The 21,061-nt window shown below is 41.1% G+C and overlaps 1 protein-coding gene across 15 annotated transcripts in view; it reads right to left on the reverse strand.

The window, feature by feature from the left end:
• Positions 1–21,061, reverse strand: part of ERC1 (ELKS/RAB6-interacting/CAST family member 1) — a 1,001,239-nt gene that overhangs the window by 682,008 nt on the left and 298,170 nt on the right. For all 15 annotated transcript variants that reach the window (XM_029599916.1, XM_029599915.1, XM_029599914.1 and 12 more), the window contains one exon: positions 16,488–16,655. In XM_029599916.1, the coding sequence (XP_029455776.1) occupies positions 16,488–16,655 (168 nt within the window). The remainder of the gene's footprint in view (positions 1–16,487; positions 16,656–21,061) is intronic.

Below are 21,061 nucleotides of genomic sequence, written 5' to 3' on the forward strand. Positions count from 1 at the left end.
AGGAGGAAGATATTAGCTAACTTGAGGCCTGAATTCCCATCGGGCTTTAACTATTTCTGCTCAGCACCCTTGAGTAAATGCAAAGGATTTTGGGGACTTTTCCCCAGAGCAGAGGGTCCCTTCTCTGGAATTGGAGCCAATATGCCTCTAGGTTACAGCCTGCTTGCTCCAGTATGGCAGCCTTCACATCTGTATAGCAAGCAGTTTCGTCTGGATCTGAAAAGCAGCCTGGCTGCTGCTTGTCAGCAGGTTCCCCAAATAAGTGGTCCAAGAAGTTTCTGGTCACTCCAGCAGTCTGGCAGTTTGTTTGAAGTTTATTTAAAAAAAAAAAAAAAAAAAAGGCACCAGGTTTTCCTCTGGGCCTATCTTTGGTAACACTAGTGACAAGGGTGATGGCCTGGTTATGACAGTACTAGGACTGTAATTTGCTGCATCCTCCACTGGCTGCCTATATCTGCGGCGCTGAGGATACTCCCCCCTCCTCGGACCGAGGAGGGAGATGCCAGAGCCACTGAGGCTCGGCATGCCCACCCGAGGATCACTGCGGCAGTGACGCTGGAGGGAGCAAGGCAGACTGCGCCTTGCCGGGAACCGCATCCTCCACCGGCCGCCTCCACCCACGGTGCTGAGGACACTTCCCTTCCCCCTGGACCAAGGAGGGAGATGCTGACGCCACTGAGGCTTGGCATGCCCACTGCTCACCCACTGATGCCAGAGGTTCACCATGGCAGTGATGCCGAAGGCACTTGCACATGGAGCACAACAAAAGAGCTTGCCCCGTCGTACGCACCTGAAGTGCTTATTCTATTAATCCAATTGCCACAACCATGGATCAAAAGTGCTACACTGAGCCCATACTTGAATGGGGTCGATATGGAGATCTAAGGAGCATCCAGAGAAATAAGCACAGAAGAAACACAAAGTTGGTCAACCTACAATAAGTAAAAACTCTTCCACTACCTCTTCCTATTTGTTTACTCTGCTCCTACTAAATGCTCAGACTCTTGTCAAAAAAAAAAAAAAATACCTCTGATTAATGATCTGCTAGCGGATTTAAGCCCCACCATTTTTTGTATCTCTCAAACTTGGCTGAAAGACAGAGATAATGTTCTCCTATACCAAATTTACCATCCTAACTATGATGTATTTCATTTTCCTAAAGCTGAATGAAAAGGTGGTGGCTTATTAATAATTAGCGAAAAAGAACTTAAGCTTGTACCATACAAAGTAAAGATTAATCCTCCCTATGAGGTGGCAATTCTAAAGCCACCACAACTAAACACAGGACTGGTCTGCTATCCTCCAGACATACTACAAAAAGATTGTTCACTAGTGACTGAATTATTCGCCAATGTGTTTCCATCACCAGAATCTACATTAATTGTAAGGAGACTTTAACCTCCATGTAGACAAAACACCAAGAACCTTAGCCAGTGAGATTTTTTTTTTTATAGAAGCAATGGAAGTCCTGGATGGTCACAATTTGTCTCGAAAGCCACTCAAAATGGGTCACACTCTAGACCTAATATTTGCGAATTCCAGTAATTACCTAATCAATATTTCACACACGATATTGCTCTGATCTGATCACCAATTAATAAAGGCGGAAATAGCCTTAACCAACCAAATCCATAATAGTATAGATAATAAACTTACTTTTATCTTCAGGAAAAAGATAGAGGTAGAAGTACTAGATGAAGCAATAGAAAATAAGCTCCATGATTACCCCACATTTGATGTTTCAACTGTAATTGGATATTTAGCATTTAAGAAATTTCTCAATTGTGGTGTATCGAAGAAAATATAAGTACACCCACGCCAACTCACTACACATTTGCAAGGGTATTTCACAATAAAGCTTGCCCCCAGAGATAATACTTCGGGTTTCATCTGTAGAAAGGCTTTCCGCCACAATTGGGTAGCCTTGGCAAGGTCAGGAAATATCCTTACCAAGTCCCCACAGAAAAGTACCCTTAAATTCTTATAATAATTCTCATTATCAGATTTATATCTTCTTCTGAAAACAAAGTCACTAGAATTGTCTCTCTTCCCATGACCTCTATTTCTGATGCCTCCAAATACTGCGTCAGATTTGCCATGTTATCCAATACAGTGGTTCTGGGAGTACTTTGCCTTTGAGATAGATGTATAATCTTTTTAATCACAGGAATTTTCTCCTGGGAGATTTTCAAGAAGTTTCCCAGGTATTTCTTTAACGTTACAAAGCTCAGTTCATCCTTAATCTCCGGAAAGTTCAATATGCGAAGGTTCAAATGCCTAATCGAGTTTTCAAGAAACTCCATTTTTCTCATCGTTGCAAGCCTTTCCCTAGAAAAGGCTGCAGAAACTTTTTAATTCTTTGACCTCCACTTCTATTCTTTGGATAACAGACCCTTGTTCTTGCAATATTAGTTGGTGATCGTGAGCAACAATGTCCAGTTTAACAGAAATCCCTTGTAACTTAAAAAGATTACTATGCTAAGTAGATTCATGGGGTTATATTTAATTCGAACTACTCTTTGAGGTTGTTAAACATTTAAAGACCCAACATTTACTATCTCGAGAAGCTACAACTTCACAAAGGCCACTTGCAATAAATATGCCACTGCATTCTTAGACAAAATCAACAAAGTTGAAAGCAGAATTCCCTAACTGTTCTCTAACAAAAGCACCTAAAAATTCAAATGGCATGGTTAAGGGAGCCACGTTTGACAGAGTATCGAATCTGGAAATTAGTCAAATCATTACTAAAATTAAACTTGCCAATCACCCATGTGACCCAATTCCAGTCAGTTCCTTGAAACAAGTACACGTGGTTATCACTCAGACAATCACAACATTAATCAACTTGTCTCTCAGAAGGAACTGCTCCAAATGGATTAAAATAAGCTGTGACAAAGCAGATCCTAAAAAATAAGAATGGTTGAATTGACGATTGGGACAACTATCGTCCAATATCTAACTTGTCTTTTCTCCCAAAAGTTCTTGAGAAAGCAGTGTTATCCCAGCTGGTAAATCACCTGGAAGATCAAAATATTCTCTCCCCAAATCAATTTATATTTAGAAAACATCACTCAACTAGGACATTACTCCTCTCATTAATGGACTCTGATTTACGAGGGCTTGACGCAGATGAATCTTATTGTCTTGTGCTAATAGACTTAACAGTTGCCTTCAACACTGTGGACCATTACCTGTTATGCCATCAGATGAGAAACACTGGGATCAACGGCAGGGTTTTCAGATGGTTCTCTTCATTTCTATCTAACAGAACATTCCAAGTCAAACTGGGCAACCATATATCTGATACTTTCTAGTGTGATATAGGTGTCCCTCAAGGCTCAACCTTCTCAGCAACACTATTCAAGATTTACATGCTCCCACTGTGTAATTTATTAATGAATCTGAGAAATACTTTCTTCTTGTATGCTGACGACATACAGTTTTACATCCCACTCACTAGATCATTTGAAAATATAGCTTCGATACTCTATCTATATGAAAGCAATACAACAAGAACTTTCGCAACTTAAATTAAAATTAAACCCTAAAAAGACTGAAATCATTTGGCTGAGTAGAAACTCATCAATAGTTAAACCACCTGCCTTAAACCTGGGTAATTTTCAATTAATCCCTCAAATCAAGTACCAGATTTTGGTAATTCAGCTAGATGAGAACATTACAATGAAAATACATATCAGTAAATTAATTAAGACAGGTTACGCCAAGTTGCATTACTACATCAGCTGAAACCGTTAACTTTTAAGGACTTTCATACTGTATTGCAAATTCTTATCTTCTCAAACCTAGATTACTGTAATTCCTTATACTAGGTCTTCCAGCATGTCACTTAAAACCACTACAACTATTAGAAAATGCTGCAGCAAGACTTAATAGGATCTAAGAAATATGATCACATTACACCCTCGCTGATGTCACTGCATTGGCTATCAGTAGAATCCAAAATCTACTATAAAGCATTAACGATAATATTCAACATTATTCATTCCAACAACACTGGCTTGTTAGGAGTGACACTACAACCATATAATCCACAGTGAACACTAAGATTTCAAAATAAAAGACTATTGACTATTCCCACAATATGGAGCAACTTCTGACGCAAATAAGATTGTGTGTTTTTCATAGCAGGTCCAAAACTCTGGAATTCTCTGTATGAGATATTACATATTTTACAGGATAGAAAGATTTCAATCTGAGCTAAAAACATGGCTATTCAAATCGCATATAAATTAACTTAAAAACATTAGAATATACAGAGCCAGAAAGATAAGGATAATAAAAGATAATAATTGACTCATGAAGAATAAATCAAAGGCGAGAATGTAAGATTATCAAAACAACCCACTAAGATGTGAAAATTATCATTTTGTTTTAATTTTCAAGACTCTTTGCCTTATGTACTAGATTTATAATTAATATGTACTAGAACATTTAACCTGATAAATATTAATGCCTGTCTATGAATACCACCTCTATAACCAATCATTGTTTGTTTGTTGAGTTGTAACTATGAATGTCACTTTGTAAACCGTTGTTATCTACACATGGAACGGTATATAAAATATCTAAATAAATAAATAAAAACGTGCTCTCACAGCACCTGCTGCTGGTTAATTTGCGTTTGTAGGGCATTCGGAAACTGTTCCTGCCCTGTAGCAAAATATGGATCACTTGCTCCATATCTTCCCTGCTTCCATATTGTATATCACTCCAGGGAAAGAGAGGGGAAGAAACCCAAAACAAAATAATAAATAAATAAAAAATATGCTGGCCTGTCCAGCCCTTACTTTTTGAACCCTGGCTGAACAGTCAGGGCTAGCCCCTTGACCTATTGTAACTGGGCGGGGTAAGTGGAAACATGAGGCCCTAGAAAAATGAAAAAGACTTTTTTTTTGGGGGGGGGGGGGGGGTCTGCTGCTGAGGCTGTGGGCTTCTGCCTATGCTTCCCATTTAGGCAAGAGATCCCACCATATGTGGTAACTGGGAGTGGCCAAGACTTGGGGAAACAGTGAAAGGTCAGACTGAGGCAAACTCTGGCTGTTTCCACACACAAACTGTATTTACAATAATAGAAAAGGCTTCTTTCCTTTGCAGAAGTTAGCTTACAGTTCCAAAAGCCATCAAATAAAAGTCATCTGTTGGTACTTTCACTTCCTGCTTGTACCCTGGGGCCTCTCTAACCTTTCTGCGCTCAGACTCCTTATAGTATGGTGAGGGGAGCCCTTCACCCAGAATCTCTGCGGGGATGATCCTTAAGGAGGAACAGGTACAACAGCTGTGGTCGGTGCCTTAATGTGGTTTGAGGGTGTTTCCTGCACACTCCCTTGCATAACAGCTGTCTTCCCTTGCTCCCAGTGCCTGAGCACACCACCTGACAGGAGATCCAAATCTGGATTCCTACACTGATCCATGGGACAAGCCCAAATAAGTTACAATTCTAAATGCTTTTTTTCCTTTTTGCTAAACACGACATTTTTCAGTACTGAAGATATCTGTTGTGTGTCAAATGCCTCTGTTTGAGACTGACTAGTAGTATATTAATTGTGGAGTCCATTTATATAGAGAGGGCCTAGGATTCATACTGAAGGTAGGCTCAACCAAAGATGATTAGACAGTGCACCCTAGTGTCTGTTACATAAAGAAATCCAACTAATCAATCATGTCACTACCAAGACTTCATGCCACATTCCCAGCCATAAAAAGACTGAAACAGACACCTTGTATAACACTGCAGAGTATTTTCACTCCCTGTTAAGAGGCCAAGAGGAAGCACCTCTCAACACTAAGCCAAGCTACTGAATACAATAAAAAGAAACAGTCTCATTGTTCCAAGCAATAAATAGCGTGGCTGCTATGTTAGTCCACCTGGAAATGCAGAAACAAGGTCAACAAATAAGTTGTAGGTCACACCTTTTTACTGGACTAACACAACACATTTGTGACTCACTTTTGAGAGCTATGTTCCCTTCATCAAGTTCATGTCAAAAGAAGGCAGCATAGCTCTAACAATTAGTCACAAATCTCTTAAGTTAGTCCAACTAAGACCATTTATCCATATAAGCCAAGTGTCTCAAACTTGCTGTCATATGCTTTGTTAATTATCAAGGTATATTACAAACACCCCCCCCCCCCTTTTTTTCTGGGTTCACCTTGATTCATTAAAAGCGATTTCAGTTTTCTGGCATCTTAACTTCAAATAAGACATTCTAATAACCAATGAACACTGACTTCACTAACGTCAACAAACGAGATCTGATCCAGTTCATGAGATATGCTGGCTGTTTTGTGAAGTCTGGTGTGAGGAAAACAAGTTCTCATGGATGAAATAGATTCCCGATTGTTCTGTGTTCAAGCATATGAAGAGCTACTAAAGTTTTTAAACTTCATGTTATCACAAATATATTTTATGCCTTTTCCTGGGATGAGAAGAGTATCAAACATTGCTCCACCAAGCAAAAGAACTCCAATTTTTATATTAATTAAACTCTTAATTGTATTTGCTAATGACAATTCTCCTGTATCTGACCTGCATATCATCACGTTTTACATAATTGATAAAATATACAGAAAATGGCAGTAATAAACAGTATACAACAGAGGAATAATGTGTGGCAAACACTATACTGGTCAATATAACTCTATACAATAGATTTTTAATAGGTGCATATAAACACACATTTGGTACAAAATATATTCTTAAATATACGTTCATAGAAGGATCCTGACACGGCCATGTTTCGCATCAGGGGCTCCGCAACTTCTAAGAGTCTGAAAGCTCAGTTCAGTGCAAGAGATCGTGGGTCGATTGTATGCAGTTGAATGAGTCTGTTAAACTCGCGAGGCGTAAACCCTGAAGGGTTCAGAAGAGCAATGCACGGGACTGCCGTGGGAAATGCTTATTCAGTCAATAACATCCTTAACCGTGGGAAGACACGACACCCATGGTGCTTCGGAGCATCGGAAGGGTGCTTAGTCAAATTAATAAGAAGAGATAATTTGATATTTAGATGCATGGATTCTGGAGTTAAACTTGTTACAGCAACCTTTGTATCCATCAAGTTTGTACGGCGATGAAGCATTTTATCCGTACAAACTTGCTGGATACAAAGGTTGCTGTAACAAGTTTAACTCCAGAATCCATGCATCTAAATATCAAACTATCTGTTCTTAATTTGACTAAGCACCCTTCCGATGCTCCGAAGCACCATGGGTGTCGGGTCTTCCCACGGTTAAGGATGTTATTGACTGAATAAGCATTTCCCACGGCAGTCCTGTGCATTGCTCTTCTGAACCCTTCAGGGTTTACGCCTCGCAAGTTTAACAGACTCATTCAACTGCATACAATCGACCCACGATCTCTTGCACTGAACTGAGCTTTCAGACTCTTAGAAGTTGCGGAGCCCCTGATGCAGCCCCTGATGCAAAACACGGCCTTGTCAGGGTCCTTCTATGAATGTATATTTAAGAATATATTTTGTACCAAATGTGTGTTTGTATGCACCTATTAAAAATCTATTGTATAAAGTTATATTGACCAGTATAGTGTTTGCCACACATTATTCCTCTGTTGTATATTCAATACATGTGTGTGCTGTTTACACTGCCTTTTTGCGTGCTTTTCACCCAGTGAGAAACAGTAACCAACTTTGTCCCAACCTTGAAAGACTGCTCTCACCCCTTGTTTGCTTTTCATTACCTGTCATCCTTATTTAAATGAGATATGCCAAAAAATTAATTTAGAAAATATTCAGTGCTGAACTAACAAACCTGGTTAATAAACAGATGGAAATAAAAGTTAAAGAAAATATAAGGTGATTCCTTTCTATTGGACTAATACAATTTTGACTAGCTTTTGGGAGTTGACACTCCCTTTCTTACATACAAAGCAGAATGAGCAGAAGAGGACAATTTTATGATTCACTTGTATTTTCTGGCAATGTCCTCTTCTGCTATTCTATTTTGGACCAAAGGAATTATGTGTCAACTCCTTAAAGCAAATCAAGAAATATATTCAGTCAATCCACTGAAAAGATATCATTTTATATGAATTTTTATTTGTTCATCTTTATTTCCAGGTATTCAAGTGGATTAACATGACAACCACACCACTTTATCCATGTTGGGGAAAAAGTAAATCAACTAGTTTCCCCCAGCATGGCTTGATTAATCCATTAAAAAAAAGATAACATTTTTCTTATGAGCAGCAGAGCTGAAACAAACACTATCTTGAGAACCATGTGTGTTCAGTCAAATGCCATTTTATCTTCCAAAAATATTTCACCCCAACAAAGAAACACAGAAACACTAATTAAGCTTCTTTTTAAGTGACAAAAGGATCTTGTCCTCTCCTATCTGCTCTTGTTTATTCACATAGTGAAGTCAAACAGAACCAGGGAAATTGTAACCTCCTTTATGTTTTACAATACTGAAGCCTCATACTGTGAACCGGGAACAAGAGAGTTAGAAAGGAGAGCCAGACAAATTCTTCAGTGATAAGAAATACTACACAAACAACAGCTGCAAGGATGAAACACCAAAGGCACACAAGTTTTATTAAGGAAAGATACGTATACACACACACACAACATATGAATGCATACACATATGTATGCATATATACATACACACACAAACAGGGTGGAATCTAGAAATTAAACTGTGGTGCACAAGATATATCCATGTCTACATTCTTCCTCATGCAGTCGCTCCTTGGTCTGATGCACTCACCTATCAGAGATCAACCCTCTGACCCGATGCATACACCCACCAAATCCCCCCTCTCTCCCCAGCTGCCAATTCTATTGACACTGTTCAAAGTTTCACTGTTTGAACAGCACATGCCCATTGTGCCCCAAACTATGAGTCATGCACTGTTCAATTATGGTGGAAAACTGTAACTTAAAATATGACCTCCAAGGTACGTTAATGTCCTCAGCTTTTGGCTTTAGGTATTATAGCTGGCCATGTTATCCCTCAGGATAATAATTTTTACTATAATCTTCCAGTCCAGTCAATATTTGTGGGGAAATCTAGAGGGATGGGAGATAGTGGAGTAATTGTCTCTGGAGATCAATATGCCATCTTGAGTATTGCCTTTTAAATTAACATGGCAGACTTTATTAGATATGTGCATTTATTTTAAACGAATTAGACAATTTCAACGAAATTGTCTAATTCATCATGGTTCGGGAGCACTCAAACTAAAGAAATTTCGGAAAAATGTGTATTTCCTGTTAGTGCGCACTTACGGGAGTTAGTGCACACTAACACAAAATTCGGGAACCACGGAAAAAAAACCCCGAACCGCGGAAAAAACTAAATTACCCGCGGGAGACCCAAAACCAAACCACGAAACAAAAAAAAAAAAGAAACATCTCTAGTCTTTATGATACTGTTTTAAACAAATGTAGTTAATAGAGGTCTGATTATGTCATCATCTTGATTATTTTCTTTCATATAAATTGATCATAGGGCATTCATTTGCATTTTGTTTATGTGATTTGTTAAATAATGCTGTTATAAATTGTGTTGAGAACCCTGTAACTATACAAGTGTGCAGATACAGTGCCTTGTAAGTCTTCACATCCTTGTACATTTTTCACATTCTGTTGCCAAATAAAAATCCATTAAAGTAGGCATTTGTTTCACTTAACTATACAACATGCTTTACACTTTCATTGAGAAAAAACAAATTAAAATATTCCAAAAGTAATTAAAACATATAAGTGTTGACTGTGTAAATTTTCACAACCCTCGTCTCAAAACTTGGTGGAATTCCCTACTGCAGCAAAAATAGCTTTGAGTCATTTAGCAGAAGTGTCTACTAACTTTGCACAGCAGGATGGTACAGTTTTTCCCATTCTTCTTGGCAGAAGAGCTCAAGCTCTTTCAAGTTGGCTTCGGGTCTTCCAAGTCTTGCCACAGATTTTCTATTGGATTCAGGACTGGGCTTTGACGGAGCCATTCAAGGCCATTCACTTTCTTATTGCAGAGCCACCCATTCTTGCTTTTGCTATATGTTAAGGATCATTATCCTGCTGAAAGGTGAAACTTCTCCCCAGTATAGCAAACAGATTTTCCTCGAGAATCTGCCTTTATGTTAATCCTCCATGTTTACCTCTATCTTCACAAGCCTATTTATCCCTACTGCTGCAAAGCATCCCCACAGTATAATGCTGCCACCTTCATGCTTTACTATAGGGATGGTACTAGCTGGATGATGTTTTTACCTACACGTATCGCTTAATATTAAGACCAAAAAGTTCTACTTTTGTCTTATCAGACCACAAAACCTTCTTTCACATGCCTGCAGTGTCCCCTAAGAGTTTCTTTGCAAATGCTATGCGGCACATCATGTCGTTTTTCTTCTGCAGTGAATTCCTTTTTGCCACTCTCCCATACAGGTCATATTTGTCGAATAATCTTGAAGCAGTCAACAGTCAACATTTTCCCTAGCCAGATTAACCTTAGGCTTCACAGTGACTTTCTATACCGGCTTTTTTTTAAATCTGTGGCTACTGACTTTGGAAGGATGGCTTGATCACAGCAGTGTCTTGGTGGAGCTGAACTGTTTCCACTTTACAATTATGGACCTTACACTGTCCCAAAGGATATTCAAACATACTAACAATTTTCTTATAGTCTTCCCCCAAGTCTGAACCTCTGAATAATGTCATCCCAGAGTTCTTTCGGCAGCTCCTTGCTTGGCATGTTTTGAACTTTGCTTCAAACTCACTTCATACAAAAGACACAGCTTGATTCTTAGAACATAAGAAATGCCATACTGGGTCAGACCAAGGGTCCATCAAGCCCAGTATCCTGTTTCCAACAGTGGCCAATCCAAGTCACAAGTAGCTAAACATTAAATATATCGCAAGCTACTACTGTTTATTAATTACCGTGAAAGCAGTTTATGGATTTTTCCTCTAGGAACTTCTTCATACAGGAGTACTCAAATCAGCTCACCTACTATGACTGGTCACAGATTAACTCTAGTTAACTTATAATTGGTCTCAAGCCAGTTTTTTGAACCAGAACTAATTTGTGTTTGCTATGACAAAGGGTATGAAGAATTACACAATCAAGACCCTTTTTTCCCCCAACAGCATTCTTAATTACTTTTGGAATATTTCTATTACTTTTCTTTCACAATGAAAGTGTAGAGTAGTAAAATTCCTGCTTTAATGCATTTTGAATTGTACTTTTAAGACAGCTGAATGTGAAAAATATAAAAGTCTTTGCACCTTTATATAGGATACAGTATTTGTACAGGCCCCAGTATTGCAACAAGTTAAAAATATATATATCTACAGTGACTCTGCAGATTTGCAAATTAAATAATGTAGATTGCTTATTTTACAATGTAAAATAAACAGTTTTCTCAATTTTTGTTCTGCCTTTTATTTGGGCGGAGTAAAAGTGATCAGATAAGGGAGCATGTCTGGCATGAAGACAGTTATCTTGAATATGAGGAAGAAGGAGAAAAGATTCGATATGTGTGTGGGGGGGGGGGACAACGACAGGAAAATACCTCTCACTCCCTCTCCCTACTCAGCATCCCTCTGTGCACCCTCTCCAGCACAGGTGCTCTCTCACACTCCCCCTTACCCATCATTGCCACTTCTCAGTGAACTACATGCACCAATCCCCTCTCATTCTCCACCCCCCCCAAGCCATTCCCCACCTCACTTCGCCTACAGTTGATCCTGCCCACCTTGCTTCCGTTCCCCAGCCAATCTCCCCCCTTCTTGCCAATGTTCCCTGCCCCCCACCCCCAACTTCACCTACCTGACCCATCCAATCTTCCCCTCAAATTCAATCCTTTTGCTTGGCTACCCCTAAGTTTCCTGCAACTCTGCAGGGAGCAGGCAAGGGCCAGACTGTCCAGCCTTTGTTATTGTAGCACAGGAAAACCAAGGGCCTTGCATACAAGTTGAAAGAGAGATACACACAGATGTGTGCTTCGATCACTTGTTACAGTTTATTTGGTTTTATATTCTGCATCTCCAAAAATAATGTCCAGTGTGGATTATAGTTAAAATATTCATAATTAAAGAAACACAGACAAAAAAAAGCACATAAAATAAGTTAATCAAAACCTAAATTCTTTGAAATTTTCTAAATCAATAAAATGCTTCAATAAAATATAACGATACAACTTTTTTTTTTCTAAAATCCTTCAAATCTTGCTCAGGATGCAGCTCTACGGGGAATGCATTCCATAGAGTAGGTGCAGCGTAAGTAGACTGCAGTTTAAAAGCTTCTGATGATGGACTACTCCAAAATTCTTACCAGCAGAGCGTAAAGTCCGTGTCGGCACATATGGTGACAACTTATCAACTAAAGTACATGAGGTATCAGCGTGAAGCAATTTATGTATTAAAACTAGCAACTTAAATCTTGACCGTCTGCCAGCCAGCACAGGAGTCATGTGCTACCGGAATCTCCATTTAAAAGCCTTGCAGCCAAATTTTGTACTAGCTGCAACACTTGAAGTTGAACATACAGGTTGTTACAATAGTCAGACTGAATACTGAAGCACCGATCTGAAATGGTCTTAGGATAGTAATATCTTAAGAGGTCTCAGCCACTTTAATTTTAAAATGTATTTTTGTCACCTTCTTCAAGTTAAGACATAATTTAGTGACAATGGAGCAAAAAAACAAAACAAAACTGTAAATAAAAAGTCTAAGTAGTCCTAACATTCACAAACAGCAAAGACATTACCCCCAAAGAGGTGATTTTTTATACAATGGGATGTCAGTCACAGCATCTGTAAATCTGCAGAGCATCGACGAGTTACATTGGTAGGGTATCTTAAAACTTTTTTAGTTACAAAATAGTCCCACAAACTAGTGCAGCAATACTCTTCCCCCTATGTTCAGTGTTACCATTCTCACACACAAAAGTACACTGCACGCCAAATGAAAAAAGGGAACCTCATTAGACAACCGAGAAACCTGAATGGCCAACCAAAGATCAATCACAGCTCTGGATAATTCATAGCTAAACCAAGCAGCATGTTGGTATGAACAGGCATTCACAATTTCTGCTTTTATTTCTTCCACTACACAGGAATTTTCATTAGGCTCATTTAGAGGTCGATGTAATAAGCCGCCCTGAAACTAGCATGGCTTTTAACTCCTCTTTTTGCGTGGATTTTTCAGTGCTAACCACTACCTCGGTATGTAATAGGGGTTTTCAGGGCTTACAAAAAAAAAAAAAAACCTAAACAAAAAACTGGTTTATTAGCTATTGCCCTGCAATAGAGGGAGGCACGCTAAAGGACAGTTTTGCCTGGATTGTTTTACCACTGGAAATGTGATTCCTGGGTCAGAGCAGGAGTTAAACTTACTTCCACAGCATGAATTTAGTACTACTAGACTTACAAAAAACGAGAATATACTTCCAGGGGTATAAAAGCAAGAAAAAACAGGGGGAGCGAGAGTATAGGGAGACATTTGTTTAGCAGTAACACACCTCACTGCTTTCTCCACTTCAATAGCTCCAGAGGAAGTCAACTCGCAGGGAAAGGGGAACGAAATACTCTCCTACCATCCCTGCCACTATAGCTCTGCTTAAATAAGTGGTGGTGGAGGCACGGAGGAGCCATGCAACCTAAAGGAATCACACTCAACTTCATGTACGATCACTTCCCTCCAACCATCACCCCAAGTCTAAAGCCCAGTGAGCCCAGTCGCTAGCCACAGGCACCTTTGGCCCAGACGTGGTTCCATGCTGTGTTTGGGCTGGGGTCTGCTGCTGTGGTAGAGGTTCAGATAGCATTCTGGGAAGGATTGCTGGATTTGGCTATATTTTATTTACTGTACTTTTTCTATTCTACCCCATTTTTATTTTAGCACAGATATGATCTTTAATGGGCCATTGGGTACAAAAAAAAGCATTTTTTACGTTTAGCATGCTTTGTTTTTTTGTTTTGGTTTTTTTTTCCAATTTATGGGGCATTTGCTTGCCATTAGCTTACTGTATCACGCAGGGCCATGGATTTCTACCGTGGGAGTAAAGTAAAACCCAAGCTAAAATTTGCTTTGATTTTACACATGGGTTTCATTATATCAGCCCCTTAATACTTCTGGAGGAAAACCAGCAGTTTGTTTAGTTCATCACGAAATGAAACTATTCAATTAATGCATTATACTATAGGTGGCCAACCTGTGGCTCAGGAGCAACATCTGGCTCTCGTCCTCCTTGCCAAATGGGTATGGAGCAACACCGCACGGGTTGGCGAGGAGCTGGAGCAGGAAACACGCATAACAGAACAGAGCAAAGAAGAGCTATTTTGCTCCAGCCCCTCTCTCCTCCTGCTGGGTGCTGCAAAAACAGAAGGGAGGAGCTGGTTCAGGGATCACAAGCATGTCTCTGCTCTACTCCTTCTCCCCTGTCTGCAACCAGCAGCAGTGAAGAATAAGAAGTTGAGGGAGAGAGGTGAAACTTGAGCACAAATGACAGCAAAGACCATCCAATTGGCTCCCTGCTTCAACTTTTCACCCCCCACCTATTGCCTGTAGTGGAGGGCTCTTCTCTAGATCTGGAGGGAAGGAGGTGGAGTGTTCACTGTTCCAGGCCCAGCAGCTCAGGGTGCTCCCAAGATTCGGGATTCAGCTGACAGCAGAGGGGGGAGAGGCAGGAGTCACCCAGAGGTCAAGTCAGGTCAGAATGATTTTTGGCGAGGAATAGGGATTGAATGCTGAAAGGGGGAGAGGGGAAAAGGGGGTGGAATGAGGTTGATGAATACTTGAGGGAGGGGGCAATGAATGAATGAAGTGAAAGTGGAGGAGATGCAGGACTGTGAGTGCTTGAAGGAGAAGCGGTGGAAGAGAAGGTGAATGCTTCTGGGGACAGTGATGTGAATGTTGTGAGAGAGTTGGCAGGAACAGCAGAAGGAGCAGCTTATGATGTGGGGGGGGGGGGGGGGATGGGGGTAAATATTGTTTCCCTACCCCATCTCCCTGGCACAAAATTCCTCCCTGGCACAAAATTCCTCCCCGCTGCCACCTGTTCCGTAACAGGCGTGGGGGACCATGGCTTTGGAGGGGGGAGGAGGAAGAGAGGGTCAGGATAGGGTGTTGTACGAATCCATGTTGGGGGAGGAGGGCATGGAGAAAGCCTATGACAGCCAGGGATGGGGTAGAGGGGGGATTCAAAAGAATGGGAAAAGGCAGTGGAGGAGTGAGAAAGTCAGAGGTTGGGGAAGGAGTGTATGTGTACAAGAAAGTGAGCAATAGTGACTAAGGCGGGGGGGGGGGTGTGTGTGAAAAAAAAAACCAAAACAAAGGTGTCAGGATACTTCAGAGGTGATGAGGAGTTGGTGATGTGTGAGAGCCAGAGGGGGTGAAAGAAAGGGGGGGAGGTTTGAAGATGGGTGATAGAGAGCTATAGGCAGTGAAGGTGAAAAGGAGGGTGAGAGAAACCCAGAGGTAACAAAGCCATGAAGGGATGAAGGACAGGGAAGGAGGATGGAAGCCAGAGGTGTGATAGGGGTGTGGAGGGGTGAGGGAGCACCAGAGATGGTGACTGGGGGGGGGGGGGGGGGGGGGGAGAGTGCAGTGCAAGATGGGGTAGATGCTTCTGAGTGGAGTAACTTGAAAAGGAGAGACCTGGTAGGCTTGTGAGAGCCAGAAGGTGAATGGGAAAGAGCTAGAGGGGGCACTGGAAGGGAGGAGTCAGAGGAAGAGAGAGAACGAGGGGGTGGGGTATCGAGGAGAGAGAGAAAAAGAAAGTGCGGGCAGGGGAGATGCAGATGGTGAGGAGGGGGCAAAGTAGCACAAGCTGTGGAGAGGGAAGTGTTAATGTTGGGGCTGCCGAGTCCCGGTCATTGTTCTTGTGGGAATTGGGGAATGTTTCGCTGGGGCTGCCGAGAGACAGAGAGAAGGATAGATGCTGGGCAGAGAAAGAGGGCAGAGTTGGAGGATTGAGAGAGATGAGAGGACAGACTGGTGGGGTTAGGGTAGGGAAAGAGAGAGACTGGTGGGAGGACAGAGATTTGACAGCAGGATGAGACTGACAGAAACTGGTGGGGACAGGTGGGATGATTGAGAAAGATACTGCTGGAAGGGGGTAATCCCACTCTCCACCCTTTGTCTTTGGAAAACGTGAGGCTCTTTAGTGATGTGCATTCTGATTCCTTGGTTTTTGGTGTGGGAAAAGTTGGCCACCGCTGCATTACACAGTACTGTATCTTTAAACTGTAAAATGGATTTTTAACTCCACCTTTAATATCTCGAGGCCATAAACAAATACAATTAAGAGACCTGCTTGATTTGTATAATGGGCAAATATACTCCTCTGGGGGGAAAAAAAAGCCAGGATGCAGGAAACACTATTGTTGACAGATCAGTTTAAGTGATAAAGATATAACATATTTCATAGATCACAGGCTTAGTAAGAACTAAAGAGGAAGACAACCTAGGAACCTCAAAACAGGTCTGGCACATATAACTTACTTTCTTCTGAAGGACATTCACTTTCCGTTCTTTGACATCCAACATGTCTTTGAGGTCATGGATTTCTCCGGAAAGGGTGCCTTTCTCCTCAGCCACTTCCTGGATCTGCTTTGTCTTTTTATTCAGCATGGTCTCCTTCTCCTCCAGTCGCAACCGCAGCGCATCCACCTACGTGCAGACACAAAGCACTGGATCATTAATGGAGGGGAGAGCAGGTCAGGCCGAACAGAGATGAAAGAAATATAGTCAAAGCACATTTTCACCTAGATGCACACAGACCAAATATACTGAGGACACAAAGAGAATTATAGGTCCCAGAAACAAACTTGCTCATGGGTCCACTTAGGTACATCTACAAGCAACTCAATGCAAATAATTGGAAAGTCTGTGGATGTATTTTGCTTACTAGTCTCGGAAAGGGACATTAGCTTTCTGAAAGGCTTCAGATAATCCTGTGAGGTAAAAGCAGCAGTGAACCACTATATTACAATCATGACAATGGAAAATCACTCAAGTTCTAACTTCATTGTCCTAGTACTAGCAGTACAGACAGATTGACAATTAGAAAATTATCTGACTGATGTTGGACTGGATGCATCAATAAATACAATTTTTACTTCTAGGTAAAAATTAATGTCAGCAGTGACTAGAAGTCATTACCATGAGACAGCTTTTTGGTAACCAAATGACGTGAGGCTTTCAGTCAATTCCCTACAACTAAGCAAAGCCACTAGAACTGACATATTGACATCCTAATGGCCAGTATCAGCAAACAGGCCAAGGACTGTCACTTTACTATCTTCTCACAGACTGTGTGTATGATTTGATGTGATGGTTTGATTTGTTTGCTTCTTTTTTTTTTTTGTAACTATGAATGTGTTTTGTAAGCCATTTCGAGCTATGTATTTTGTGGCACATAACTCTCTTAATAATTCAATAAAAAAATGTAATATCATCTAGAACAGAACAGAGGTATGCTGGTAGTGTAGGGAAGCTTGCACTATCAATGACTATACTGTATACGCTCTGTGACTAAATGAAAGATTTGAGATAATCTAGTGCTTCTCAGTCACTACATTTTTTTTGTTTCATTTATAATTGAACCTCGTGTACAAATAGCGAACTGAGCACTAAATGGTCATTATCTATCTTCTCTTCTCTCTCCCTGCACCATTCCCTGTGAACTCCTTTCATCAGGCAAGTCACTCATCTGTGCCCTTCTCCTCTACTGCCAATTCCAGACTCCGCACATGCTACCCCCTGCTGCATCATATACCTAAAATAAACTTCCTGAGACAATGTATCTTGCTCGCTCTCTCTGGCCTTACTCAAATCCAATCTAAAATCTCACCTATGAGTCTGTTTTCAAATCCTAACCACTTCTCTATAATAAATATGATTTCCATAGATTTGTTTTGACATATACGGTATGTCTTGACTAGATTGCAAGCTCTATGGAGCGGAGACTGTTTCTTATGTTAGTCTCTATAGTGCTATGTATGTCTAGTAGTGTTCAGAGTAAAGGTAGTTAAGCAGCTCTTTTACAATGGTTAATACAAATGAAAGCGCTATGCATCCTCTCAGGAAAATATATAGAATCGATAAGAACCCAAACACATTTCTTGAACCGCAATAAAACAGGTACAATTCTGGATTACATTCTGAGATCAGGTCTTCTGCACTCCAGATAGACTGTAGATGCTGGGGAAGCAGCATTCACTGCTCTGTTGGGGAGGGAATCATGGTGACCATTAAGGTTTACACCTGCTGGCCAGATTTAGAGCTCATGATACAGGGTTCTGGAAGAAGCCCTGGTGTATGCCCCCAGACTCCGATCATTGCTGCAATGACCAGACTAGGAACAGTGGGAGAAGGAGGTCTATCAAAATATTTATTTCTTCAATATTTCTGTATTGCTTCACTGATTACAAATCGCTCAACATATTTACAACATATTAAAAAATTCCAATACATAATAAAAATAAAATAAAAAATAAGCAATATTAAACACTCAAATCAAATAAAACAAACATCAGACCCATAGATCTCACTTTTTCAATCCTGCTCAATAACAAAGCCACATCAATTATTTAATTACTGAATACCTACTCAATTATAGCCACATCATATATTAAATGTTTGGAACATAAATCAAGTTTTAAGCATTCTTTATGAACTTTTAGGGGAAATATCTCTGAATAGTTAATTATGCCCTGTGATTTTAGGTCCCAGCCCTGGTTGAGCTGGAAGAAAAAGGAGAAAGGAGGAAGTACGAACCCAACCCCCTCTCCCCCAAATATAAGAAAAAAATGCCGAAAACAAACCAGGTAGAACCACAGCTAACACACAAAATCAGGTTAATGAATCAATTCAATAGTGATTTGCAGCAAGCTTCTCTAGACATCCTAATGCACTGCCTCCATTGCATGCAATTCTCTAATCTACATTCATTGTGGACATACTGAAAACCTGGCCTGTTTGTGCCTCTCGAGGACTGGAGTTGGCCACCCCTGTCCTAATCAAATAGGCTATTTGAGGGATAAGGAACTCCAGTCCTGAAGAGCCACAAACAGGTCTGGTTTTCAGGCTATCCACAATGAATATTCATGAGATATATTTGCATACAAAGGAGGCAGTGCAACCATATATACCTCATTCATATTCATTATGGATAGCCTGAAAACCAGATCAGGCATTGTCTACCCCTGGGCTATTTCTTTTTGCACATTCTTAAGGAAATCAAAACAGGAGGCCTTCTGTAATTAACTATCCAATTAGCTGGGTATGCTCCATTGTGGGCCATTTGCTATCTGAGACCACGACCGCTCAATGGGGGCGATGCAATATTTGTGCAATGTTGAGCACCCTTTTTTCTAATGCAGGTCCCAGCCTCCTCTCCTGGGTGTGGATGCAATATTTAAAGGAGGAGTGGCATTAAAAAGGAGGCGCTAGGGAAAATTGTACATTCCTAGTGCCTCATCGGCATTGGGCACAAGGGAGAGGTGGCTGTCATGTGTGGGTTGGGAAAACGGACGCTCAATATCAGCATCCGTTTTCTCTAGTTACTGGCACAATATTCACGCACAAGATACACAGCCTGAACCGTGTATCTTGTGCGTTTGTATTGGGCACCCAGAATTTTGGGGGTTTTTTTTTACCAGAGACTTTTTTCTTTTTTCTGGAATCTGCTTTCTGTGGTTCCTCCTACTTAGTATCGCGACAATATTAATAGAAGGAATCACAGAAAGCAGGATTTCTATTTTTATCAATGAGACCTTGAGCATGGCATACCTTTACGCCAGTCCCGGGCTAGTGTAATATTTGCCGCATTGCAATGGGCACACTGGCCATGCTGGAAACGTTTTGCATTGCAGGTATTAGCTAATAGCCTCATTTACATGGAATTTACATGTGATGAGTGCTATTAGCCACAGGGCGGTTTGGCCGCGCATTTTGGCCACTCTAATTCTCGTATTTCGTCGGGGGGTTTGGGATGCACGTCCAATCGCATGTTAAGCTATGAACTAGCTGCAGTGCACAGTACTGCATCGGCCCCAGTGTGTGGAATAGAGCAGTGTCTCAATCACTGATCTGCAGCAACATTTTGAGTCCATGGTGCAACAGTCACTACAGGGAGAGATACCCACTGCAGCGCTTCCTATGACACTGCCATCTGGCTGCAACTTCCCTACCATACGTTTTTTTTTTTTTTTTTAAACTTATGGCAGGTCCTGAGGCCTGATGGCCGGCACAACAACAGTTGTTGAATACTAAGGAGCAGAACAGAGAAGAGATAATTATCTGATTCATCTTATCTAAGCTTCCTATTTCCAGTGCTGGCTTGTGCTTCCAACTGCTTTCCTGCTTAGAACAGATTCTGGGCCTCCTGCCTAAGCCCTGCTGGCCACCAGGTCTCAATCCAAGTAGAAGGGGGACCATCACAGGTATAAGGTGCCCTGCCGCTTTTCCTGCTGGAACCCCATCAGACTCACCTTGCCAGTATATCGGCTATTCTTCACAGGGAAGGGATCAAGATATTCCCCTATCTATACGATCGGCTCCTAGCCTCCTCAAAACCAAAAAAACACTTTTGCACCTACAGCAGACCATAACCTGCTTGGAAAAATTGGTATTCATAATCAACTACGAGAAATCGCACCGAGTCCCCACGCAAGTCTTTCAGTTTATCGGGGAGTTGATAAACACCAAGCTCTGCAAAACTTTCTCCCAGCATGTCAAATTCTCACAGTTCTGGGTCATATGGCATCAGCTATATATATTGTACTGCACACCTGCCTTCACATGAGGCATCTGCAGTGGGGGCTCAAGGGTCAATGGTCTCAGCACGACCTCCCGATGTCTTGGTGGGTTCTCATGACTCATTCCATGATCTCGGACATAGACTGGTGGCTCTCCCCCCTCCCCCAAGTTCTAGAAAGGAAGCACCATTTTGCTATAACGAAAGATGCTTCCACACACGGCTGGGGAGCACACATGCTACACTCAAAAACCCAGGGGATCTGGTCTCCGCAAGAAAAACACCTCCAGATCAACCTGCTAGAACAGAGAGCTAT

The sequence above is a fragment of the Rhinatrema bivittatum genome, chromosome 4 (genome assembly GCF_901001135.1).
Source record: "Rhinatrema bivittatum chromosome 4, aRhiBiv1.1, whole genome shotgun sequence".
Classification (NCBI taxonomy): Eukaryota; Metazoa; Chordata; class Amphibia; order Gymnophiona; family Rhinatrematidae; genus Rhinatrema; species Rhinatrema bivittatum.